The sequence below is a fragment of the Prinia subflava genome, chromosome 5, assembly GCF_021018805.1.
Source record: "Prinia subflava isolate CZ2003 ecotype Zambia chromosome 5, Cam_Psub_1.2, whole genome shotgun sequence".
Taxonomy (NCBI): Eukaryota; Metazoa; Chordata; class Aves; order Passeriformes; family Cisticolidae; genus Prinia; species Prinia subflava.
This window is the reverse complement of record NC_086251.1, coordinates 29,782,797-29,810,243: the sequence shown is the minus strand read 5'-3', so window position 1 is coordinate 29,810,243 and position 27,447 is coordinate 29,782,797. Positions and strand designations below refer to the sequence as shown.

General features: G+C 43.5%; 2 protein-coding genes across 4 annotated transcripts in view; one reads left to right on the top strand and one right to left on the bottom strand.

Annotated features, from left to right (window-relative positions):
* GALNT16 (polypeptide N-acetylgalactosaminyltransferase 16) overlaps positions 1–4,016 on the top strand; it is a 72,745-nt gene extending 68,729 nt beyond the window's left edge. For 2 of the 3 annotated variants that reach the window (XM_063398729.1, XM_063398731.1), the window contains exon 15: positions 269–4,016. In XM_063398729.1, coding sequence (XP_063254799.1) covers positions 269–406 — 138 coding nt within the window. In that variant the 3' untranslated portion in view covers positions 407–4,016. The remainder of the gene's footprint in view (positions 1–268) is intronic. The other variant, XM_063398730.1, reaches the window with a different exon arrangement.
* Positions 4,017–20,612: 16,596 nt separating this feature from the next.
* Positions 20,613–27,382, bottom strand: ERH (ERH mRNA splicing and mitosis factor). The gene is made up of 4 exons (XM_063398727.1): positions 27,243–27,382; positions 24,123–24,210; positions 22,911–23,031; positions 20,613–21,098 (listed from the first exon to the last, which is right to left on the bottom strand). Exons 1-4 carry the CDS (start codon positions 27,243–27,245, stop codon positions 20,996–20,998), a joined length of 315 nt encoding a protein of 104 aa, XP_063254797.1. The 5' UTR covers positions 27,246–27,382; the 3' UTR covers positions 20,613–20,995.
* Between the last annotated feature and the right edge of the window lie 65 nt (positions 27,383–27,447).

Genomic DNA, 27,447 nt, shown 5'->3' with positions numbered 1-27,447 from the left:
GAATTCAGCCAAGGCTTCCTGCTGTGACCACTACTGTTGTTTGCCTTCTAGATGCTTCTGAGTATCCAGCCCTGTAATTCAACTAAACTTTAACTCTACCTAACTGCAGGTATCATTAGTACAGGAAATCAGTGATTTAGGGATGCTGCCCATACCCAGATTTTCATTTTCCCCAGTTGTTGGAATTTACTTGAGATTATCCTCAACTTGAAGTCACAGTTCTGCAGGGGAATGGAAGTAACATCATGTTTTTTCTGTCTTCTCACAGAAGTGGAAGATGAAAGGCAGTTTCATTCAACACTTTGTCAGCGGTCTCTGCCTGGAAAACCAGACTGGAAGAGTGGTGACCAACCCCTGTCAAGCAGGTGTACCTGGCCAACAGTGGGAGCTGCTGCAAGCAACATGATGGTAGCACAGAGATCTCCTTGTTTCTTTGTGCATGAGACTTTGGGGACAGAGGGGAATCAGGAAGAGAGGAATGGTTTTGTATGTCTGACCCTAAATGTTTTCATTGTGCCCATCAGTAAGCCACCATTTCAGCTGAGCACTAGATGTTTTTGAGCTTTTTAGAGAAGAAGCTGGGGATGAGAGGGATCAGGACAGTTGTCAAAATTTTCCCATCTGTTGTCTCAAGTTCTCCTTTGTAGCTGATACTTGTGCACAGCTGCACCTAGAGATGGAGGAGGACCCAGCCCAATACTTGCAGCTCTCCCCATCCTTTCCTTTCTCTGCATCCAGAGTCCACAACCTTCAGTCCAGCAGCGTAGGCTGTGCGTGTACAAACATTGGTAGCTCTTTGGCTTCCCTGGCTTTTGGCTCTAACATTGCGCATCATTTATGCATATATCTCTCAGTGAGGACTGGCCAGAAGAGTCACCATGATCAGTGGAGAGGCTGAAAACAGCTAGCAGATCCTGGGGACAGGTTTGTCACCTCTTTTTGGTGGGGCCTATTCCTTCCTCTGCCCACAGTAGCTGCCCTACAGCCAAATGTGCTGAGGTTGGGCAGTGCTAACAAGAGAGATTGAAAAGGGACAATCTGTTTTACCAGTGTAACCAGGGATTGTTTCAGGGACTGTTCTCTGTTGAAGTCTTCCTTACAGCTTTTTTATGTGTGGAAGGCTAGCCCTGCCTCCAAGAGTGGCCCAAGCCTGCAGGTTCAGGGTACTATGCTCTGGTGAAGCCAGTCAGAGACAGGTGCCAACACTTGGAGATGTTAGGGAAGCTGGGACTGTTCTCTGGCTGCTCTTCCTGGTGCTACCAGCCACTTCACCCCACTCCAAAGGTGGTGCACAGAGCTGTGTGGGCAGCACACACAGACTGAGGTGCTGCACATGGCTCAGGCTTGTGGCAGGAGCCCACCCAGGTCCCTGCTGTGAGAGACAGAAAGGGACAGCCCCTAGGTCATGGCAGACTTCTTGCTGTTGGCTAGGCAGTTCTCCTGCTTGTCTCTCCAGTTCTGTGAACACAGCCTGACATGACAAACCACCCACTCCCTCTGTCTAGTTGCTTTTCCTTCTCTCTTTAAAAAAGACGAGGCAAAAAGGCTGGGGCTGCTCTACTTTTGACATTCCTCTCTCTTCCCAGTGAGCACCTTGGGGAGAGGTTAGCTGGTGAAGCTGAGACTGCCCCCTGCACAAATGCTGCCACAGGGCAGGCCTGCCCTAAGACAGGGCCCTTCAAGTTCTGGAAATACCAAAGACACTGGTGGTCTCTAGCTAGCATCCCAACCCTGCTCCCTGTTACCAGTCAGCTTGAGCCACGTGTGGGTTTTCAAACTTGCCAAGGGATGCTCACCTATTCAGATGAAGTCCCCTTACTGTCTCCTAACTAGATCTGTTAAACTTTACTCTTGAGAGAGATTTTGTAAACCAACCCTCCTTTCCAAGAACCAGACAGGGGAACCAGATGAGGGGACCATCTTCAGTAGGCAATTGCTTGCCTAGATCCTTTCTGATCTGGTGTAGAAGAAATAGGTCATTCATTTGGATTCCAAACAGCTGTTTGCCTTTGATCATGTTTGTATCTCTTTTTAATTCTTTCTTTTTGCTTGGTATTAGCCCAAACAGTTGACAAAAGAACAGATAATGTTCTTCATACACTGCATGTGCTTAGTGTGAAAACTGGACAATGTTTTTTGTTCTTGGTTAAAAAAAATTAAATCCACCATGTGGCAGGAGCTCTTATCGTGTCTCCCCCTTCACCAGATCCTCATCTCAGCACTGATTAACATAGAAGAATGATCTGCCTGGACTGTGAAAACTCACAAGGGAGTTCTTTTTGATCCGTACAGAATGGTGCAGCTGCTCTTCTGTGTGGAAATGAGGGCACTGACTCTGCAGTGATTTCTCTTTCCCTGTGTAGAGACGCTTTGGGTCAGAACCACTGAGGTCAGAAGAGGGCAGAGAAGAAAGGAAAATAGCCTAGGAATGGAATGAGAGCAGGCCAGAAAGACCCATTGAGGGGAGAGATGCCATCCTATTAGCTACTGCATTTTTAAACAAGAATATACAGGAGATGGTCCTTTCAGAATGGTGTCATTATACAGTAGGAGACAGGAACAGTCAAGTTCTTACCTGGCTTGAAAAATATTGATGCAAATACAGATGAAGGGCCACTGAGCTCGTACTGTTTGTAAGCTCTGTTTACAATGAAGTGTGAAAGGATTACATTTTTTCATCAAAACGTAGCCTAAGAGGACCATCTGACCTCCCCCCTCTTCACTCTGCAGCAGCTTACGTGTGGCAGCTAACAGCACGTTCACTCCTCTACCAGGTGCTGCCTCCTTCCTCCCTGCTCCCACTGTGTGTGTGCAGCTTTCTTGCAGTTCCTTCTTCATAACCACTCTGGGACCAGGACCCAGCTCCTCTACAAGCAATGCTCCTGACTGCTGCAGACCGCAGAAGCTCTGCTTGTTGCAGTCTCCAAGCTCTGGGCCAGCCCTAATTCAAAGGGCTCTTGTCAGCACGATGACTGCTGCCCTTGACTGTGTTTGGCTCCCGTGCTGGAGGCTGCTGACTGCTCCTGGAGCAGACATACCTGGACTAGATGTGTTGACTTGTGACTCTTCCTACTGCTCTCCTGGCAGAGTGTGAACTGGCATCCTTCTTGGGCTGTGTCTTGGTTTAGGGTAAATTTGGGAGGAAATGTCCCAGTGGGGTAAGCTGGGGCTGCTGAAGATGAGACACTCTCCTTCTTCAGGTGCCCTGGCCTGGGGGAGGAAAGGGCAAAAGGGCACATATGCTAAGTGTCAATAACTCAAATTGCTTGTGGAGTTTGGAGTTTCATTTTTGAATTCTACCTGGTTTTGGACATGTTCACCTGAGGTCACCTGTTCACCTGAGACTCTTCTGTCTGCTAAAGCATTGCTTTAGCTCAGCATAGACCTCCCCACACATCATCTTGTGGAAGCTGTTGGTTTCCAATGTGTTTTAGCAGCTGCTGAAAAGGAGGTACATTACAAAAGGCTGCTGTCAAGTGTGAACAAACTGAACTTTTGGAATAAACAAAGTCTTGTTCAAACTCATTATTAGCATACTCTACATTTCCCTTGCACTGAAGGGAAGGAAGAACAGTGTTATCTCTACTTTTTTCCCCAAGGTCCCTGCAGTGCCATGTTTTTAACAGGTGTCTGTTAGGATTTCTTCAAGCAAACTGACTGTTTTTAACAGTCAGAACAAGCAGTTGCTCACCCTTGTTTTCCTGTTTACTTTAAACAGCCCCCTAGACTGTCAAGACAGAGCATTTGCATTGGTAATACCCTTAAAGAAAGCTGTTACTGTATCAGAGCATCCAATGTAATTTCCTGTGCTGTGAACTAATGGGGGTTTATTTAAAAGGAGCTGAATCTACTGTTGTACAGGAATTGGTTTCAAAAGATTTATTTTTCCCACTCACTTGTAAGTTGCACTTTGCCAAATGTAATTTATGTGGAACCCAGATTAGTTTTCCTTTTCCTTCAAAAAAAGCATGTGCCAGAACCTGTTAATGCCTGGAATAAAATCCATTTTGAAATAAGCGTTTCAGCCTGTTCTTATTCCCCTTCACTTCCTCTGCTGGAGAAGAGCATCCTTTCTTGTCTGGTCCCCTCCTCTGTCTCTCACTGGGTTTGTTCCCTAGATATACACACTCCAGTTCCTTGCATGGGTTCGTGGGTCCTCAGGAGGGAGAGTGGCTGGAGCAGGCAGAGATGCTTCTAGGATACAAGGGTGCACCACTGGAAAAGGAGTGAAGTAGTCCTGCTCAGCTGGATAGGGGGGCAAGCATCCTTCCTGGCAATTAATGGGCTGACTTACATGCTGAAAGAAATAGCTGGGGTTGTGGGGAATTAATTCTTCCTGTTACTCCCTCCTGGATATTTTCCTTATGCTAGCAACCTGCCTGTTTTTTACATAAGCCTCCCAAAGACCTTTCTTCTGCTTTTGGCTTGAGGCCAAAGAAACATCACCACCCACAGATGTCTCCTAGCATGTGCATCGCTGATATTCAAATAGTGTGGCTCCCCAAGGAGGCTGGTAAGCTTTTCTAACATAACTTAATATTATTTAAAACAAAAAGGGAGGAGGAAAAGAGAAAGAGAGATAGAAGAAAAAAAAAGGGAGATAGAAAAAAAAAAGGAGAGAAAAAAGAAAGCTTAGCCAGCAGTGCCAATTTGGAGACTTTGAGTTTAAAATCAGGGCTTAACAGCCTGCCACTTCACCTGGCAAAGGCTTTTCCAAACTAGGATCAGCTGGGTCTGCCTATACAGAAAGCAGCTGTGCCAGTGCATCTGTCTAAGGAAGGAGGGTGAAGGCATGCTGGAAATCAGCTGGTGTGGGGGGAACCACTGCTTATCCATGCTGCCTGATGTTCGTGTGCTGTGGGAACTCAATAAAAAGGAGAAGAGTTGGGCCTTTCTCTCTTGGTTCTGCTCTTGTAGCAGGATGTATTTGGGCTGTGTCCCTGGGGCCCTGCCATGCACACCCTGAGTGATGATCACCAAAGTGCCCTAGAAACCAGGAGGTTCTCAGGCTGCAATGATGGCTGGGAAGATTTTTTTTAGTCCTGCCTAGGAAAATGATAGGGTTTTGATTTTCTGCAGAGCCAGACTTGGAGGGTTGGGAGGGAAGGAGGAATGGGTGAGGGCTGGGTTACCCTCTGAGGAGGATAGGGTCAGACATGCAGTGGTCTCACACATACATAAGAGAGGAGTTTGGAGTAGAAACAGGTGCCTCAAAAGGGACTAGGACATAGTGTGGGAAAAATTATAGGGGAGTAATTTCTCTGCTGGAGGCTGAAAACCTAGAAACACAATGTCCACAGCAGTCTTACAGCTGGATGAAATTCAGTAGATGCTTTATCTAAAAAGGAAAATCAAGTGTTCTTTGGGTTTGTTGCTTTTTGTTGGTTTTTTTAAAATACTCAAATGCTTTATTTGAGAACTCACAAAGCAGATTATTTTCTTAGAAACAGAAGTATTCTCTAGGCTATATTTAGTAACTAATCTAGGTGCTAAGGGACCATCTTTTTCTGCAGTTTGTTAAAAGGTATTTGCTTGATACAGAGACTTTATGGGAACATCTCTTAAGACCCTCTGCTATTGGGCTGCAGGGTGTGTGGAAGGGGATATCTCTAGCCCGCTAACTGGACTTCTTCACATTTTAGAAGTACATTCTAAGTTCAGAAGCATCTGGAAACTTGACTGCTGCTCTTCCCTCAAGCAAGCATCCTAACATGCTCTCTGCATCCTTTCTCTCTTGGTCTCTACTGCTTGGTGAGTGTTCAGACAGGACCTGAAGAGCTCCTGTATCCCTCCCTTTTAGGGGGCCTAAGGTTCATTCCTTCATCATGACTTGTGAGAACTTTAAACAGAAGCAGAGAAGCCCTGGAGAACTGCAGATATTGAAATTAGTTGTTTAGATCTATCTGAAACAAAACTTGTTTTCAGTGTGTTTGTTTTGCTGCTATAGTAGCAAAAAATAAGCAGTACAATTCCCTATACAAATAAACAGGATATTTGCAGCATCCTGGGCTTCTGGCTCTGCTTCTCCAGTGTAGAACTCTGTGCCCATGTGAGGAGAGGAAGCATTGCCTTTCCATTACTGTCCCAGCTGGGGTGCAAGGTAGCAGCCATCCCCATTTCTGGGGCTTTCTTTCTGTAAGGTGTTTTGCAAACAGCTGTGATATAGTCCAGAGCTGTGTTAAAAAATGTTTCTTTGCTGCAGCATATTGCAAAGGAGCCACTGGGCAAGGGAAGCCTGGAGACATGAAGGAAATGAACAACCTTTTGCTTTTTTGACTGATCTGCATCTGTTTGAAAAATGCTGCTTAAATCTCACCAGTGACTGACCAGTTATTAAAACCAGACCAGAACAAGGTAGTATTTCTGTGCTGAAAATGACACTGGTAAGTGTTCAGGCTTGCCTTTTTTTGAGACATCCCATCTGAATGGAAATAGCTACTTCTGCTTGACTTATTGATGAAACTTGTGCTTTACAAATTTGAGTCATTAAAATAAATCCAGTTTCATCTGTACTGCATGGTGGAAAAACAAGAATGAGAGAAAGATAACAAAATAAGCCACTTGGGACAAAATTGTGCTTTGAAAGTGATTTTGGTTGAAACTAGCTTCTCTCTCTTTGATTTCCATGGAAACTAGTACAGCTCACCATTGCCTGCAGCAGAGCTGAGCTTGGCAGTAACAGCAGCGGTGTGCTGGGTGATGAGCTGGCCAGTGCCTGGGGGAGGCACAAATTCATGAGCATGAAGTGAACAAAATGTGTTCACTGACCCAAAAGGCCACCCATGGACCCCTCTGCACTCCCAGGTCTGTCTACTTTCTTTTCCCAGTGCCTCTTCTCCCTGAATTTTGTGTTCAAGAGTGCAGGGCTGCTTTCCCTTTCCCCATCCCAGTGTCAGCTGATGGGTGGATCTCAGTATGCCCTTCTCAAGCAGCCTGAGCTCCTTGTAAGCATGGTGGCTGTTATCTGCTGGGGTGATTATGAGCATTCCCAGGCTTCATCCCAGCTCTTGATGTCCCTTTTCAGCTCCTGCCCTGGCATTTCATGTCACTGCCCCTTGCAGCTGCCGTGGGGTCTCCTGGTGGTTGTCTGACCTGTGGAGCTGCTGCTGTTGCTGTTGGCTTCCTTTCAGCAGCTGAGCACCAGAACTGGCCCTGCAGTATGGCTGTATTTTGGAAGTGCCCACAGCAGTTTCAAAGAAGTGGGACACCTGCATACAAAGTACAGAGAACAATTTATTTAAAGAGATGACATATTTTATAGTTCACCAAAGTTTGTGTGAATTTCTTTACCCACCAAATCGCCTTGTTCCCCAGTCCTCCCAACATATAAAATGAGGGCAAACCAGAAATCGTGTCAATGCTGGTATGTTTTGAAGGTGATGGCTTGCTGAAGAGATGCAGAATTGTTCCCAGTGCTGTGGCAAGCAGAAAAGCAGTGGATGGGGAAGTGCTGAAGCAGGTGTGAGGACACTTAAATGTGGCCATAGTTTCCACTGTAGGAAAAATGGGAAGAAGCTTGATGAATGCCTTTCAGCCCAATCAGCAATAGAGCAGCAGGGTGAAGAAGAAAGAGATGTGAAATGAGTAGGAGTCCTCCTGTAATGACTGGGGGTGTGTCTAGGACAAGACTGTTGGGTCAGGCTCTGAGGAACACATAGACCTGTCTCTTGTTTCTAGTGCCAGCTCCCCCCAGCCTTTCTGCAAGCTGTCCCATTTGCATTTCAGGAGACAGCTTGGCCTGTGCCAGCCAGGCACCACTTGGAAGAATGTGCTCAGACTGTGACTTTCAAACCTGGCTCCCACAGAAGGGTTGTCATGCCACTGGCAGCAGGGTGCACTGGTGTGAGGGTGTCTGTATCTCAGGCTGCAGCAGAAAGTGGGGCACTGGGGTGAGCTGAGGCTGATGTCCCAGCCCAGTCTTGGAGCCACCTGCCTTTCTCCTTGCTGTCTCTGAATATTGTTTCTTGAGTCTTGTTTCTCTGGATCTCAGTGAGACTCAGACAGTCCAAGACTGACCAGGACTGAACTAGATCTTTCCCCCCCTCACCCCAGTGGTTCCTTCCCTTTTAAAATAAATGCAAGAACCATTGGTACTACAGCTGGAAGTTCCGTGGTGAGAACATAAATAAGTACAGATAATTCTCACTTTTGCCTCATCTTAACAAGGGTCAAAGCAAAAAGAATGTGTTCTGCTGTCAGCTGTGATCCTCAGAGACTGCAAACCAGTCACATCATCCCAATACTGCAACATGAAGTGAACTTGAATTCAGCCATCTTGGAAAAGCAAATAGGAACCATTTTTCTTGATAGTGTTTCCTAATAAAGCTCCTCCTGTGAGTAATTTAGTTCACTGTTGACTTTTTCCCTGCTTGATTGATGCCTAAGTTCTCTGTGCTCATGGTACAACATGAAAAAAGGAAGCCCTCCCTCAGGCACCAGGCTCAGCACTTACTTGCACTGCAGCTGGCACTGCCTGCACCTCAGGCTGGGCTGTACAAGCTGCTGGGGCCACCACGCTGGTGCTGCAGCAGTTTGCCTGTCCTGATCCCCTTGCTGTGCTAACTACAGCCGTGACCGCCCTGCGGCTGCTGTGCACACCTACACCTACAGCCCTGCCTGCCCCAGGATGAAATTCTGCTCTATTTCAGCCTCGTGTGGTCTGCTATCACCTTCACTTACATCTGCATTCCTCCTTTCTGGTCTCAAAATAGATTTTATGGGTGAGGAGACTGAGCAGAGAAACATTTTTCTTAGCAGAAATTGATGTTGGACTTTCTCCTCACTGCTGCATTTTTCTTTCTCTTTTTGCAGGGTTGTGTGGATGTTATTCATTAGTGCAAACACTTGTCAGATTTGGGAAACAGACTCGGTCTGAATTGCTCCTGCTTGGTCTAAATTTCTATTTGTGAATTATTGGCTTTAAGAAACATGAGTGGCTGGGAGAATGCTCCTTGGCAGTCACCAGCTTTGTGGCAGAAGCAGCAATAAAGAGCTGGACAAAGGCATGTGTGAGACTGAGGGCTAGAGGGCAGCTTGGTGGTTATCCTGCTTGGTATTTCTTCAGCAGCAGACACAGGGAAACTGGTAATACAAATCTTGAAGGGGCTACTAGGAAGGAGAGAAACACAGCTAGTGGTTGAATTGGGTCTGCATTCTGTATTGGCAGCATTCAGGGGATGCTCTGTACAGAACCTCCCTCAGTGTCCAGCATCAGGTCTCTTCAGAAACACCCTACCTATCTCAAGTTGTTAATCTGCAACACTGCTTACTACACGGATACTTCTGCCCATAAGAACATCTTAGTACAGCTGTAGATGAAGGCTTGACTATGTTGGCTTATCACCTAGACTGCCTTTGCTGCTCAGCATGCTGCAGGGCAGGGGGCATACCAGTGGTGTTTCAGTGACTCAGGTGTGTTGGGATCTATTTGAGGCAGAAGTCATTTTCTTCAGGCCATTTCTCAGATTTTTGAGGAAAAGTGACAAATTGTAGCAGACCTATTCTGAGTTGGCGGGTTTGCTCACCCTGGGGTATTAGGCTGGCTGCTTTGTCCTTCTGGCCTGAGAAGTTTTACTTCATGCCATGCATGCTAGCATGGTGCAGCCTGACTGTGGGCGGAGATGCTCAGCTGCCAGAGAGGAATTGGGTTCCTTGCTCTTACGTCCTGCCGGATCTGGGATTTTCATGGAGTGTACTCCTGTACCTCCAGGAGATTTGTTTAGGCTAAATCACTCAGCGTGTGAGAGCTGGTGATGTGGAGCCTGTTGATGAAAATGTGTAATTAAAAATGCAACAGATGTAGCGAAGTCTAAAAGCGTTACCAAAGGGTCTTCTGCTGGGGGTGGAATTACAGAGTGCGAATGTTCAGGCTGGACTTTCACAGCTCCTCCCAGAGCTTCGGTGCAGATTGTTCAATGTCTCAATTTTATCTCTCTTAAACGTTCTGTAACTGGAACCTGCCCGTTGTAACGCTGTTTACAAGGACTGTGATGTCGAAGTCCCTCTAATTACCCCAGGATGAAGTGTCTCCTCTGCTTGCTTTCTGAGGAAATGAAAGCAATGTTCAAAGAGACTCACTTGGTACCGGAGCGCTTTTCAAGGCAATCAACTTTTCCAAGCTCCTTTCCCCCCAAGCAATCTAAATGCTAAATAGATCTTTAAAATAATTACCATCTCTAAGATGAGCAGCCATTTTCCCCTGCAAACACCTGATGCTCATTAGCAACATTTAACGTGTCAGCATCACCTCTGTTTACTCTAAACTTCCATGGCAGGAGTTTGTCAGATATCTGCAAGTACTGAGCTTATGCTGAACAGTCTGAGAAAGCCTCTAGAGCACAAATCCTCTCTCCTGAGAGGGAAGAGGTCTGTGTCTCCTCAAAACTCTTCCATTTCTCCCCTCCCAGTTTCATTTTGATCTTACTAAAAATAAATAGTGCCAGTGACCTACACCAGCCTGGCACCAGTGTAAGCCAGGTACCCAAATCAGAGTTGAGCTTAGCCTGGAGCAGCAAGACTGTAGAAAAGTTGGCTTCTGCCTGTCTTTGCAGTTTCTCCTTCCCGGATTAGAACAGGATACAGCTGGGTCGCTGGTGGGTACTTGCAGCATCCAAGAGCCCTTGCAGGACCAGCAGCTGCCAGTACAGCTGGAGCCCCTTTGCCCTGGGACAGCAGCAGCACCTGCTGAACTGTGAATCCCCAGGGCTGCCACAAGGCTTGTGCAGTGGCTTTCCCCCCGTGAGCAGAGTCCTGCTAGCGAAATCCATAGGAGGGGGCTGCTCCCTGTACCTCATGTCAGGGATCACTCCCACCCTTGTACCACTGCAATATATCAGAGCAGGAACAGTCTCGGGGAAACTGAGGTTTCTGAAGGTGGAGCTGTTCTTGGCTCTGCCTGCTGAAGCTGTTCTACTTTGGACTTCACGTGCTAATAAAGGTCGGTTTGAACAAAAGGTGTATGATTCTAACCTAGTGGTTGAAGAGCATTTAGTCTCTGGAGCACGACCTGGAGCCCAAGATTACTTCTGGAATTACTTTGCATTTTTATTCACTAACTATTTAATTTCAAGCTCATAAACAGCCTTTGGAACAGTGCCTGGAATGAAGGATCTTCCTGTAAATACCCCAGCTGCTACTAGAAAACTATAATTACTTCCCCTCTGGTGCAGGTCATCCCCCAATATTCCAAGGATTTCAAAAGACCCTCATCGTAAGACATTCAATATTTTGGCCTCTAATCCTTCTTGCCAGCCTCAGACAAGCCTACATAGCTTGGTGAAACAGAAAGCTTTGACTCTTTATTTGCAATAAATAAATAGAAATAGGCTGTGTTTGGAGGAGGCTTATCAAATCAAGCGAAATGGAGGAACACTTTGTTTATGAGTTCCCTCAGCACTTACTCATGCAGGTGGTCTGAACACAGCTGAGGCTCGAGTGCTTCTGTGTGGGTGTTGAAGCAGATCCTGAGTTGTGAAACCTGAAATGTGCATATCTGATGTGTATCCAGCTTTGGACAACAGCTGAACAGAGACTTTTATAATTCCAAAAATCTAATGATCCAAACAATTCAAATCCCACCTACACCCTTTGGATATGGGCTTCTGGACACCATACATCGTGTGGGGTGCAGCCTGGAGAAGAGTCTGGAATCGTCTGACTTTGAGTGGTGTTTTGGCTTGGATGCCACAAATCCCCTTTAATGCGCACTTCTTAAACTTATTCAAATGTCTCATTTGAATAATGTGTGCTTCATTACCACAGGGGTTCTTATCCTGTAATATACCGCAAACAAGGCTGAAGGTCTGGAGTGAGGGGAGTTCACAGGACACTTTCATGGGTGTGCTTTGCATGGCAATGCTGTCAGCTGTGGCCTCTGTGAGCTCAGAGCCTCCAGACACCATGTTCATTAGTAAGAAGGATGATAAAATCCCAGAAGGTTTTCTTTGGTGTTGCTCAGAGGAAAAGCAGGCACTGCTGTACAAATTCCCTCTGAATTAGTAATAAAATCTGATGCAGAGGACTGAGATTATGTGTGAGAAGGGTTGTCTGGGGGCTCTCCCTCATACCCCAAGGTTCCTACCATCTGATCTGTTCAATCACATCTTAATCTGACCATAATCCTAGCAAGTGAGTGAAAGGGAACTCTAGCAGGAAAGGGCCAATGCCTGCTGCAGTGATGAGTGACCCAGCAGATCCTGAAAGTTGTAAAAGGTTTTAAGGAGATCAATATTTCTTGTGCACTCATTTCTAATTGGGCTTTATTGCAGGTCTCTGATTCATGTAGTTCATTACGTGGACTCAGATGGAGTTTCTATAACTGAGTTTATACTCCTAGGGCATAGGATCAAAATAGCAGCAGCAAGCAATTGCCAAGGCCCCTAGAACTCATCTGGAGAGGTAATTGCAGGAGTGCTGAGGCATTAGACTTCAAAGAAATGCGGATGTGGCTAAATCAGTATTATTAATTACATTTAAGTTTACAAAAAAAATGTTACCGGCCATGTTAAGGGTCACTTTAAAAACCACCCAGTGCCATGAAGTACATATTTCAACTAATTTATTGCACCACTTGCATTCTGGGGCAAGTATTTTCTGAGTTTTCATGAAGCCCATGAGTAAACAGCTCCGAAACTAACTATATCAGTTAATTACATCATCACCAGTTCTCTCATTCTCAGGACACTATGCCCAAAACATCAAACTTGTGGAAATGATGAGGAAAATACGTGGAAAGTACATGGGAAAAAAACCCTACCTTTCTACCTTAAGTCTGCTTAAACCGTTTTATCTTTCCTGCAAAATATCTGTGGGAGATGTTTGCCAAGTAAACAAAAAAATCCAACAAAACCCCCCAACAGTAGAATTCCTCTGTATATCTGATCGGATACAAGTGCCACGAAGCCCATTAACCTCTTCCTGCCAATGACCTACACCAAGTGTCCAGGGAAAAAAAGTATCAACAGGGCAATCACATGGTAGTTCCTCTCCCAAAACACTCCCAGGGGCCTCAGTCACTTTTGGTGCACTGACACCCTGAGCCAGGACTGTCATCCTTGCATTTAATAGCCATTACGGATTTCTCTTTAGAAATAGGCTTATCTACGTAAATAGGAAGAAGGTGTGTTTCCATTCCCTGAGGATCCTCTGCATTAACTAATTAGCAGTGCTAATTGCTAGTTAGGGTGAGTATCAGATTTTTGACAAAGGTAGAGCAGGAGGTTATCAGTTAGGTCGATGCATGTGTGAGGAGGGAAAAGGAGGAGGTGCACCAAAGTGCTCATTATCAAGCTGGATTGGGCTGGGACCTGCATTTTACTCTTACATTCCTCCAGGAGCCATAGGGGAGTCTGGGCAGTTTTTTCAATCTGAATTATGTGTCAAATACATTGAGGCTGGAGCTCTGTTCTCCCTGCAAGTAGGTTGGAGTGATGTCTAACTTCTAAAGACAGCATGCCTGGAGGTAGTCATGAATTTTCTATAGAAATAGTTTAAACAGAGAAGTCAGATTTATGGAGCTTAAAATGTGTTATTTGAGGTGTCTTTGGGGGCAGGTGGAGGCTGATGAAAATCCTCCTGGCTGCTATTCCCTCTTAAGAGGCATGTGGGGCTCTAAGTGAGCTGCTGAGGTGTCCTGTGCCTAAGGAGAAGGGGGTCTGAGTGAGACAGTGAAGCCAGCACACTGAGCAGAGAGCTACCCAGGTTATGCAACATGCTATCAAAATGTTTAGTCCATTAATTATGAGATGAAGGGAAGTGCCTGTTTTTCCTTGGACTTTTCAGGAGGGAAATACCTCCTGGAGCTATGGCTGACCTGATTTGGGTGCCTTTCTGCCAAGAAACAGAGCAACACAGTTAAATGTAGCTCCTACTCTGCTTATTTCAGACCAGCTTTGAGTTCCCTGGAGTATCTGAGGTGAGTGTCCTCATTAAGATCAAATACTTGGTTATTCTCATGTGTTTCTTTCTCAAGCATTCTAGTTGATGTTATTTAATTTTATATATATAATAAGTGCTTTTACTTGGACATGATAGAGGCAAGGAATAGAGGGTGCACTGAGTGGTCACTGAACAATTAATTGTGTTGTAAACACAAAACCAAAACATGCAATTTTAGGGGGTGTTGAATGATTAATTTTTGGTTAAGACTGAAGCAATGTCATTACCACGGTATGAAAGACTCGTTCTCTTCATTTAGAGCTGCTGGTGCCATGATTGTTTCATTGAACTATGTTCAAAGACAGACAGGAAAACCTGCTGAAAACTGCTAGCATTAGCAGATGAACATAAATTAAATAGAAATTGAAATTAAACTCACTTGGTCCAGAATTTAGAAGGATACTAATGAGCTGAGAAATGTGTTTAAGAAGACCATTGCAAGCCAGGCAAGGAAAGCAGCACTGGTTTGGTACTGGCTAAATTTCTAGAGACCATGAGGACGGAGGAGAAACAGTTCTGGATTTGAGGAATGCACTTTGAAGAGAAGATTTGAACACTGACTCTGTTTGGTATGTTCTACTTAGTGTTTCTACTGTGTTCCAGTGGGATAGACGTACAATCTAAGAATTCCCTCAGAGACCAAGTTAATGTATTGAGAGATGAAGAAATTCCCCCTCTCCCTCATTTCCGTCTTGAACCTGAAAATAGACATGGTTAAATAAGGAATGTGAAACAAGGTTTATGTTTAGTTCTGGCAGCACTGGCTTTCTGCTTTCCCTTGCAAGTATGTTATTTGATACTGCATGAAGATGTCTTTGCCTCCAATGAGAGCAGCAGGGGGTTGGTGTGGAAGCACAGGTGCAATGGCTTTTTTCTCCATTGCCATCCATGGCCTGCTTCTTACCTTTCCCTGGTAATTTTTCCTAATTACTACATCACAGATTTCTGAGGCCTTTTATATATTTTTTTTTTCTTCTTTTACTTGAGGGCTGGAAAGGTGTGTGGAGTATGGAGGGTTGCATCTGGGTGGCAAGTCTGATGACCTCTAGGGACTTAACCTCTGTAACAGGGCATTATTCTCAATGTCCCATGTGAGCCTTCATTCATATGAAGAGAATATGAGAACAAAATCAAATTTGACTTTCTGCACCCTGTCTTTATCACTGGGGAGCAGCTGCACTTTCTGTAGCAGCTGTGGTGAATGCTACTCTTGTGTCACCCAAATCCACTGGGAATACATGATGGCCTACCAATTTCAGCACTATCCTCAATGGCCTGCCTGGGAATACTGAGTTCCAGCAGCTGCATGAAACTGGTCAGAGTATGGACTCAGACTTCCCATTTTTCATGATGAGGGATTTGCTGATAGTCACTCCAATAGAATGATGGATAATTTAGATTGGAAGAGAGGTCCAGTAGTTGTCTAGTCAAATGCTGCTCAGAATGGGTCTGATGGGTCTAACCAGATCAGTGCTGTGTCAAGTCTTGAACGTCTCCAAGGATGGATATTCCCCACCTCCCAGGGCAGCAGGTTTGTGTGGTGTGTGTGTGTGTGTAACCCAGTGCTCATGGTAACTAAAAAGATAATTTAAATTTGGGAGTCTGTTTTCTGCACAGTTAATGAAGTGATGCAGAAGCAGCCATGAAATACACTTAGATGGAAGCACCAGTGTGTTAAGAGATCTGAGCAATACAAGTGTTGGATCAAATCAGTGGTAGAGCCCAGACAACAGCCTCCAAGTACACTGCCAAATTGTTCACTTCTGCGGGTCTTGTTGACTTACCTGGCACAAGCACAAGGCAGGGAGCAGCTACAGAGTCCCAGAAGATGTGTGCATGTCACTGATACACACTACAGCCTGCAGTAACAGTCTTGGCTGGGGGCTGTGGAGACACTGGAGGGGCTGCAGCTGCAGATGACTGTGTGTACAAAATTGGTAACAAAACGTTTGCTAATGCTCACCACTGAGTAGGCATATGCAGCATGCAAGTTTTACTTGTGTGTCACTGCAAACTCAGCACAAAGCGTTTGAATAAAACCTATGAGTTGGAGCTATGCCCAAACTTCATCCAGATAAAATGTTCCTACAGGCATAGTTCAGATCACAGTAACGAAGAAACTAATTCTTACAATCTAATGTTTTCCTATGACAGATCAAGACAAGCTTTACTTTAATCCTTTTCAGACATGGTGAGGAAGAAGCATATATTAGTGGGTGATAATAGAGAGCTGCCTTGTGCTATGCAAAGCTGAGCATCTCCATTCAGTGAGTTTCAGTGGCACATTCATTCCGCTGCTGTTTCCATGAATGGTACCTTGTATTTGGGCAACACTGAGTAACATTATAGCAGACAATACACTCAGTGTGGAAAACCTGAGGGAATTGACTAGTAGGAGAGAGGCATAAAATTTTCTATTTTAACAGATGTAATTTTGCCAATTATCTATAGCTAGTACAAATTATTTATCATTTTACCTTGAGGTTAACACTTTCAGACTTCAAAGGCCAGTGGGTACCTAATGTGAGTGGCTCAGATGCTCACTGAGGCTGACAATCTCTAGCCTCATCCACAGCCCATCTCTCCTGATGGAGAATTACTAATTTAAACTCCGTGCCCCTCTCAACCTATGATAATGGTAAAACAATTTGTTTCAATGCTCACCAAGGACTAGAAAACACCAGTTTCATAGCAACTGAAAAAACACGAGGTTTTAAATATTTTGCACTTGTAACCCAGCTACCCTTGATTTTTCTGATTATTAGCTTTTTTGATGGACTGAGTTTTTGGTGCAGCTGAGTTCCAGTAGAATCAGACTCTTACTCAGTGAGGATTGCAATCGTACATAACTGTTTATATAAAGTCAATCAGCTGGAGCTTTCCTCTCTTCCCTCTGAGAGTAAGTCATCCTAAGAAGCATCCTTGCTTTCAGTGCATCATGAGCCAGCACAAATTGCTTGGAATATGGTAATGAGAACCCAACCAGCAACTTTGCAACTTACCCTTTTCTAACACAAGTGAAAAAATCTGGTAGTTCTTTCAACCTTAAGAACACTGTGAGTATGCAGGTCTCCTCTTGCTGTAAACCGGTTTATTAGTTACTAAGGAAGATGACAAGATGGTCTTGACTACTTCTTTCCACCACTGTACATTGACAGTGGTGACAAGCATAAGAACAGACTGATCTAGCAATGATGCTACTTTCCTGCTGTGCTTGTAATGCATTGTGATGGATGTCAAGATTTCAGTCTGTTTTAAAAGAACATGATGATGGAAGCAACAGTAGACACGTATTTTAACTACCTAGCTTATTTCACCCTGAGAGCAGGAATGCAAATTCAGTTTTGCTTTTCACAATTCTCTTTCAGCATACTGAAGGAGGCTGCAGAGTGGGATTCCTGTAAGAGTGATCCTGTCATTATTGTGGTGTCAAACACAACGCACATTCTAATCTTAGTAGGATTACTCCATGACCCAGTGCATTACTGACTGGCAGGAGTTTGCAATGGTAGATAAATGGGTGCTTTATAGACGCACCAATTTATCTACCATGCTTGTCCTTGTTCTCAAAATAGCAGGTTTTATTTTTTGAAGTGACCAGCTGCTCTGCTTGTCGGTGCTGACTAGCAGTCCTGTTTTCCTCTTCCCCACAACACTCAGTATTCCTTTTGTACATAGTGTGAAGTTGCATTATGCCTTTCAACAGCAGGGAACTGCTGCTTCAGCTGAGCCACCTCACATAACTTCACCCTACTACTTGCTTAGTGAACAGCCCTGCCAAAAAATGAGCTGTGCCAGTCTGGTCATGTCTCAGCTTGAATGACAGGGCTGGTCCAGTCCAGAAACTGTGGGAGGACTCCGGAGTCCATGATTAGCAAAGAAGCAGCATGGCTCATGTCTCCACAAGGCAAACAGAAGTCAGGCAAGCACCTCAATTCCTCTGCAATCCTGGCAAATAGCTCATGCAGCTCCTTGGGCTGAGGTTAGGCTTCCTTAGTGGACTTGCTTTTAAAAAAATTAAGTATTTCCACACACTTTGAAATACTAGGTCTCTGGATTACACTCTTAATCCCTGTTTTAAAATACTGCACCACTTTCCTGCAGAAGCAGGCAATATAATTTCCTTTGTCATTTACTCCCACACTGTAGCAGGCATGACCAGCACAATTACTTGTATCTGTCCTTATGTAAGAAGCACCAGACAATTTCCTGCAGGCAAAGCATGCATGGGATGACAGATTCTTTTTTGACAAACTTTCTGTAATCATGCCATTTTTTATAACTTTACCTGCAAAATGCTGCTACTGAATCTCATTTATATGGTAGCTGAACTTGGGCAATTATCAGTATCTTGCTATCCAAGTGCTGATGCCTCTGAGGACAAGTGCAACTGCAGAAGGTACTACATGCCCTGCTGTCATCCATTACTCAGTAGGAGGAGCAAAGAAGCAAAGTGAAGTCACTTTTCACAGACTGCTAGAACAGCCTACATTACTAGAGCGCCACTCTACTAGCAGGTACTGAGTTTCCAAGTGCTCATAACCCTCTTCATTAAATTTCTGAAGGCACCTTGCGGTTAGTGGGAGACAACTTTCCAGATTCTTCTTTCTAGCTCCTTGCAAATGAGATAGATACTGTTGCATTCTTTCTCCCTTTCAGTGTATTTGGTCAGCTGCTCAGCTAGGCAACAAATCTATCCTTTCATAGCTAATCAAGTAAAATGCATTGAAGGACTATGGAAAACAGCAGCTCAAGAACTATGAACTAGAGTTTTAAGTAGCAGCTTATTTCAGAAAAAGAAAAAAAAGACTTGTAGCTGGGTGAAAAGATATGATGCCCAAGTCCCTTCTCCTTAAGTGGCCTACAGACCACACTCTTCTGAGAAGGCCAAATCTGGCTCCAGAGGTATGAAAGGATCACTTACTTGCATTTTCCAATTCTGTGAACACTTCAGTTACTGAAATGACCACAGCAGTTTGTATGTTTAAAAAGGTGAACTAATCTTTAAGAGCTTGCAAGCCTTCTACTTTCCAAAACATGAATATACCTTACAAAGTCCTTTTCAAGAAGCAGAAAGGTTAATTACCATCTCCTTTAAAGTACCTTCTTCCTATTTTCTGCCCTAACGTAAGAAATTTGTATTTTATACTTCTTGTTTACTGGCCTGAGTTTGCACAGTTATTATAGTAGAGCCAAAATCAAGGAAGAGGACAATTTTTTTAAAAATCAGACCAAACTATAAGGTACCTTTGAAGGAAGAGCTGTGCTGTGTTACAATGCCTGATTACTAGAGATTCAGCATACTCCTTTGTGCTTTTCACAGTAAGGAGAGAGACCACATTGCTGTTTTTGCTTAAATTGAAAGCCAGTCCACAGAATGAGGTAAATATTTGGCTTCATTTAAAGTCTGCAAAATTGCATTCATGAGACTATTGGAATTCTTACAAAAAAAATTAAGTTAACCTCAAACACATTAGAAGAAAACATGTTATTTTAGTATGTACTATTCAGAATGATAAACTATAAAAGCTGTTTAAATAATATTGCTTGTATTAAATCTGAATGTTATTATAGGGGCAATAGAGAATTTTCTAAGTATTACTTCCTGTGTCAAGCTGGATATAGAACTTACATGCCAAAGTATTTTCAGATTTGATAATCTTAAGTGTACTACTATATTTCTGACCTACTATGTTTTGAAAATCACTATTTATTATAAAGGAAGCATGTTTTGATGTTAGCAGATTGAATTTAATCCTGGTCACTATAAATTCTAGAGCTAGTAGGTCTAGTCTCCAACCTGTATTTGTGCTGAAAAGAAGTTAAACATCCTCACTCAGTTTCTAAGAATTCATAGCCTTTCAGTAATTTGATTCCCAGTCTTCAGCAGCTATTACTTATCACTTAAGAGCCACTTTCATTAGAGCTTTACTACAGAGTCACTTCACCTCAGGTTCTCTTCAGCCAGTGCATTTGCTGTGAGGTCCATCAGAAACTATTGACATGTATTAGGAAGTTAAGTGCATTGGAGAGAATCGCATTCCTGTCAACCCCAGAACCCCTCTTGGTTGAGTGTTATCTGTACAGTCTCTTCCTATAGTAGGCAAACTCTAAAGGCACAAAGTACCAAACCAGCCTTTCTTTTCTACCTGCTCTATTTTTTGGTCTGATGTGTCTTCCAATCCAAATATTTTCACTACAGCAAAATCACAAAAACATCAGCATTTAAGATAGATTGGGGCAGATATAACTTATAGTTTGGGCTGACAGTCACGTCTTTATCTTCTGTAAAGAGAAAATGAAGTTTGGGGCAGATTTTCATGGGAACAATCTGCTTTGCCTGTTCCTTTCTTGAGGGAAAATTGTAAGCAGACTAACTCAAGGGACCTGTGATGAGATACGTTCAGCCTGCTGCTATCCATCACCAATCCCAGAGCAGACACACCTGTATAAAAATGCCTCGTAGAGAGATCAGCTGTGCATTGCAAGAGGGTTGCTGTGTTTCCCAAAGATGCCCAGGGAAAACAGTACCAAGACTAAGCCAGAATTTGAGCTGTTCTGTAATACAGGAAACAACTGCTGGCTCAGTCCACATGACCTTTCAAGCCCTATCCCTTGGATAACGGGGAAAAAAGATTTGTGTTTTTGGCAGGAACTACAAAAATTGAGCACTCAAATTTAACTAAAGGGTCGTTTTTTATTTCCCATTAAGACATCTCGAGGACATAAATGAATGTTAAGAACCCACAGAAGGGCACATACAGCAAATGTGGTGAAGTACAATGTGAACAGCCCCAGGGGTTCAAATAAGGTAGGACCATTAGCAAACTGGAGGAAAAAAACCCAGAACTCTGCTGAAGATGTACGTTCTTCTCCATTTTCACTGAAAAAAAGTCGAATCCAACAAAATCCTCGTATCTCTAAAAAGACAATCAGTCCTGGCTAACAAGTTTATCAAGATGGCAACAGGATGACTGTAATACAAAACGTTCACTACTACACTCTGTACACACCTGTTGTTCCAAACCCTCCCCAAACCCACGTAGCGAGGCTGCCCTCATTATTTGCTTGCTTGCTGGGCCTGCCTGCGGAGGAGGACGTAGATCTTCTCCTTTATCCAGTCTTTGTTGTATGGTTGGTATGTCTGAGTATCAGCACGGTAACTGCGCAGGAAACAAAACAGAAGAAAAAAAATGTCAGTCTGCTCTGCAGTACATTTACCAGAAGAACTTCCCTGTGCTGGTTTTGCAATTAACTGTCCTTAAGTGTGTGAGGCAGAAGGTGGTGTACAGAAGATAACATCAGAAGTAGGTGGGAATTGCCACTTATCGAATGGATTCATGCTGTTCTCTAAAAAATAGTTGTCCAGCAGATCAGCCTGAGCCTGAAACAAAACTAGATGCTCCAATCACTACTGAGTGACTGGATCACAGTGTGTTCACATTTTAGTTCAGGCATTTAATCGCTTAAGGGAGACAACAAGTAGAGAATCTTAGTATTCCAGAGGTCAGCCTGCAGAAGAATAGTTCCACCATGAAAGAATGTAATTTGTCTTAGTCAGTCAGACACTTCTTCAATATTACTTCAAGGATTTATTCAAGTTTTCAAGTGTTCAACTTCTGTGTGGAATTTTTGAAAATTATTAAGATCAAACATTTCCAGGAGCAAAGGCAGACTCACAGGTGGATGACAAAGGATTCTTGCCAGTGGGCACTGAGGGCAAGCTTACATCTAACAAAGACAATTCATAAAAAGGCAAACTGAAAACAAGAATCCACACATGCATTTTCTTTGCTACTCAAGGATAGTTGATAAAAGCAGTTCACTAGCAAGGGCCAGAGAATTCAGTTACTAAGGGCACGTTGAATTAAAACAGAATGAGACTGAAAAATGAAAGCAATCTGAGTGAAGCTCTGTGTAGCTCATGCCCTCCTTTCTCCCTCAGTCATTGAAGCTGAGTATTTTGTTCATGAAGATGGTACTTTCAGTGAATGATTTAAGAAGTACTAAAGTCCTGGTCTAAAGTACTAAAGTCTTTAAATCTTGGCATACTTTTATTTCTGATCAGATAAGAAGGGTGAGATACTCAGTGGTAAGCAGCTGAGTAAAAATCCCAATTACCTTAGGAAAAAACCCTAAGCATTGCTGTTTCTAAGGAAGTCTTACTATTTAAACCCCAGCATGACTGGATCAAGGCCAAACAAAGAGCTTCAGTCCATGTTCATGCAGCAGTAGTTCTAGTGCAATGCAAGAAAAAAGTTTCAGGAAAAGTTACTGCTTTCTACCCTCCATCCCCAAATCCTTTCACAATGCTACACAACGAGAGCAAACATCAAGTACCTCAGGAATTTCTGTGAACACAAGCCATGTCCATTACACCTTGTGCTATGTGTGCCATCTGGTGGAAAACTATAAGCTGAAGTAGAATTTGGTACAACACTGATTTTAGAAGCCTAATTAAGAAAGGCACAAGACTATCCTAGAAAACAGTTGCTACTTTGTAAAACAAGTAGCTACTTTCAGTCTGTTAGATAAACTTTCATCTGGCTGTATCTTGATCAAAGCAAACTTTTGGCTGCAATGCACTTCTGTAGCCTTCTACCCTACCACAGTACTGCCCTCAGCTGAAAAGAATTCTGTAGCCATTCTGCCTCCTGAGGAACTGGACCAACAGCACAAAATTTAGACAGATTCTAGTGGTAATAAAATAGCTGTATTTAATTGTTGGATTTCAGTCAGCTTCAATGTGAGTAAAATCCAAGTGGAACCATTGGTTTCTAAGCCTTCTTCACAGGTACCTCGTATCTGAGCAGTTAACTGGACTGGGCAACTTGCTAGGGCAGCTGCAACACTGCTGCACTGCAGTTACTGCTAAACCCACAAGAAACTGCATTAGGTTAAACTCACACAAGAGTTTAGAGGGAGACTTCTGACTTTCCCAAGTCACTGAAATGGACCTGTACAACTGAACTTACACAAGACAGCTGAGGTCTGCCAGGTCATCAATGAAGTCAAACAATTGGCTGATATCGTACGTTATGGATGGACTGTTGGGATTCATTCTCTTCAGATGCTCTTCATACATTTTACAGACTCCTACAGAAAAACAACATTAACAATGCAAGATTAAAAAACTTTATTAGCTGAAACTTTTTCAGCCTTGATCCACAAATAGGAGTTTAGAGATTATCACCATAAAAACAATCAGATTTTCTAGAGCTGAAATTCTTTTGCTCCTAGCGATTTGCATTGAAACATAATGCTATAAAATCAGGTAAGATGCCTGGAAAGAAAAGTTCTCATCTCGGGGAAGAAGTTTCAGTTCTGTCAAATATGTAACTTTCCATGCAGTAAGCTCAACAGACATCTGGAACTCTAATAATTTTAAGACAGCAATTAGAACATATATTCCTACTGTACAAACACCTGAGAAACAGAAGAACACATAAGAATGATCATTCTTGATTCAAGAGTCAAACAGGATATTGAGAGAAGAGTGACAGCACAAACCTGTATATACATTTAAAGCACTTCTATTTATTTAAACTAGTCCACTAATAACTCAGATAGATTTGAGAAGAATGTAATATTAAAATGAGCACAGAGACTTTACATGGTTTTTGTTATACTTTTCTTTGCCTCACAAAACCTCCTGCAAGATTAATGTTAAGTGAATTACAGCTCTAATATTTCAATTTTCTTTCCATGCTCATTATGCGTATCAAAGTTTTGCAGGATCTTTACTTTGGCATGTGTGCCATGAGACTGCAAATTATGTATCAATTGTACACATTTCTTTATTTACTATATTATTTCTAGTAGCAATCTTTGCCTTACAGTGCAAAGAAAAGAACAGTGATTATTAAATGCTGCTCCTGCAATGAAATACATTGAAACAGGTCTGCTGCATGGGCCCAGAAGGAATATTGCCTACTCTCCCAAACTGGATGTGGTTTCATCTAGTTCAATCAAAACCAGACACTTAACAGAAAAGGAAGCTTAGAAACAAATAATGACTAGTTTTTAGTTTGCTAGAACATTAGTAAGCTAAAAGCATGAGGGTTTTTTTTTTTGTGAATTACCTTTGAAAAACAGGAAGAACAACTTATTTTCTTATTAAATTTGTGAATATGTCAAAAATAGGATTTTAACACCAGTTTTTAACTCCCATGTCTGCATCCACCCACCTTCCATGCACTCATTCACCGATTCATAGTCAGCATATGTTCTGCCTTCTGGCCTCTTGGTAGGCTGGACAAGTAGAATTGTGTGAGACTGGAAAACAAAACAAACACAAAAATACAGGTTACTTGCACACCTTGAATGATTTTTGTTTGAATTAAGCTATTTATATGAAAGAAGGAGTAAAAAGCATAATAGTAAACTATTAGACTAGCAAGAAAGGACACTGACATTTTCCACATAGCATTTACTATTTATACAAGCTGTGTTAATAAGTTTTGTTTCCAACAAGTCCTATCAATCCTTATGGAACTTTAAAATGTGTAAAAGCAGCTACTGTGTTGAAAAGAAATACCACAGAAATAGTTTCTATTTAGACAGACAAGCAAAGCAATAAAGTCAATGTATAAGAGCTGTGGCATTAGTGCATTTACTTTTTTTATTCCAAATGTAAGCTGTTAGTAAAATTTTCAATGCCCCAGTTGAAGAGCAAGGAGGGGACTAAACTTAACCACACTGTCAGTCTCATCTGAAATATTTTAACAGAAATAGCTAATTTGTGTTATCCATTTAACTTCAAGGGAACACCAATGATACAATAATTTGCACTTAGAATTCAGTATTATTTCTAGCAAAACAGATGTACTAGTTTTTCACACTTAATGAGTTTACTTAAACAGTAATTATGGTACAGAAAATGGTTCCAAATGTTGGAGTCCATAAGCTTGTTCTTCTGCAGGGAAGGCTTAAATGATTGTACACTCTGTGGCTTCCATTATTTCCATAACATTTTTCACTTGGCTACAGCAAGTGATTTGAGCAAAGCAGCAAGATTTTTAACATGTAGACAATCTGTGATCTAATTAACAGGTTGCATACCACAGAAAGTTTGCAAGCATGCTGCAAATGGCCATTTCCAGTGCTGCTAATTGGATCTGACATTTTCAGTGCTAATATATGAGGTGAGCACACAACACAGAGGCAACTGCAGGATAAGACATTATTTGGCTTAGATTGATCAGTGGCTGACAGAAAAATTGTGACCCATACTTTGGAAATCAGTGAGGATACCAGTTCACTGCTTATGAAAAGCAGTGACAGAAAAGAGAAAGGGCAAATTTTAAGATTTGCAGGAAAATACCAAACAACAGGACAAATTCTTATCCCATGACTGACAGTGTTCCCATCCTTGGAATACAGTTTTCAGTTCTTTAAATTGTCTCAACACAGCAGTAGCAGATTCTGAGAAGTTCAAGAAAATGTTACACAGAGAGAAATAGGGAGCAAGACTTGTCCTAATCAGAAATTGGAAAAAGGGGAATTCTTAGCTGCACGCTGTAACAACAAAAATCATACAAAGGAGAGTAGACCATTTAAATCCACTTTCATGTATGCCAGAGGATGATTGATTTGAAGGAGATTCCCCAAGGGGAGCTGCTATCTGGCTGTTCCTAAGTGCATTGTACTTGAACAGGCATGTCTTAGAAGGGAGTCCAAATGACTGCCAAAGATTATCATAAAATAATTTTTCCAGCACTATCATCTTAATTAGATGGTCACAGAGGAGTGCTAAATGAATGTATAAATTCTGAAATTATCCAGATAATCAGATTATAGGAAAATCAGCAAGCCAGATGCCAGTTCTCTCAGAACTTCACAGCAGAAATCATTTGGGCTTACGACTTCAAACCATTTATCACTTCAGACACTACACAATATCCATTATCAGATACTGGCCCAGAAAAATATTAAAATTAATGCCATTGGATCACATGTATTGTAGAATGAATGATTTTCAAATATTTCTTTGGGAACTTGACATTATTTTACTTTAAAGGAAAAAAAATTGTTTGATCTGATAAAATTGCTGGTCCTGTCCTACCACGTAGGTACAAAAAATTACAAGTTCAGAAGCCTGAGGGAAGTCTCCTCCAAATATTATTACCTGCCCTGTGTGCCTAGGAGACAAAACCAAAACAAGGGAAGATCCATAAACCTTTCAGCATAAGCACCAGGTTACCTGGAGTAGCCCAATAGGGACCCTTATTGTTATGATGCATATGTTGAATTTCTTTGCATTTTCCTTAAAAGCACAGTTGTAGTGGCTGCTTTTAAGCGAGACACGGAATGAGGCACCACATGGTTTATATTATACCAATTTCAAACTTCTAGAGAGCACTTTAGAAATTGCTCCTGTTCCTAAGGCAGAACCCTGTAAAACTGGTCAAGGCAGTGTCAAGAGCCAAACCAGCAGGATTTAAAAGCTCTGCAGCATCTGCCCAAAGAGGCTTCCACCAATTATAGTGTATTTGACAATAAAGCGTAAAAAAAAAAAAAAAAAAAAAAAAAAAAAAAAAAAAAAAGGTCCCGAAACAATGAATTGGGAAGATGAACACATACTGTAAGGGTAAGATGTGCAGTGATGCAAACACCAACCAGGAGCATACTGCACACACCTAAATGCCAGGCAGAAAAAGTGGTCTAAGGACCACCTTTCACTGTGGCCAACAGGAGCAGGGCTTGTAGCTGCTCATCATGGCCGAAGCCAACTGCATTGGAGCAAGAACCAGGCAGATGTGGAACTGCGCTGCAAACCAAGCAGCTGTCCTCCCACCGCACGGCAACAACTTGCTTCGGCACATCTGAATTCATTAGATGAACGCAACAAACCGCGATGATAGGGAGACCTTTGAGCTTCAGCGTGCCATTCCCAGAGCACACCAACGCAAGCTCCCGCCTTTCCCTCCTCCGAGCAGAGAGGAGGAGCAGGGAAAGCAGCATGGAAAGCACAAATCAGCCATTTAAGGCCGGCTCGCTCGACGGGCGAGACTCGCGGGAAAGCGCTGCGCTTCCAGCAGCGTCCTGAGAAGCGGCCGAAGCTTTCGGGGGACAGGGGCGGGAGCCTCCAGCGCGCCGCTCCCCGAGCGCCGCCGCCGCCTTTGTGCCCCCGCCCCGTCCGGCCCTGACCCGCCAAAACGTGCTGCCGCCCGCCCGGGCCCGCACCACCGGCCGCGGCCTTCCCGCCCGCAGTGACCCGGGGGCCAGGGAGAGGAGGGGAAGGGAAGGCTGCCCCGGCGGGCGCGGTGTGCGCGCAGCCCGGCGATCCCGTCCCGTGCCGTTCTCACCATGGCGGCTCCGCTCCCTCAGCACCGGCGGGCAGAAGTGGCGCGCGGCGATCCCCCACAGGCCCCCGCGCCCGCCGGAAGCGCCGCCGCGCCAAAGGCCGCCACCATAGAGCCGCCCGCGCCAGAGCGCCGCCCGCGCGCGCGCACGCGCCCGCAGGGCCGGCAGCCAGGCTGGCGGGGGCGGGGCGCGGCCGCCGCCATCTTT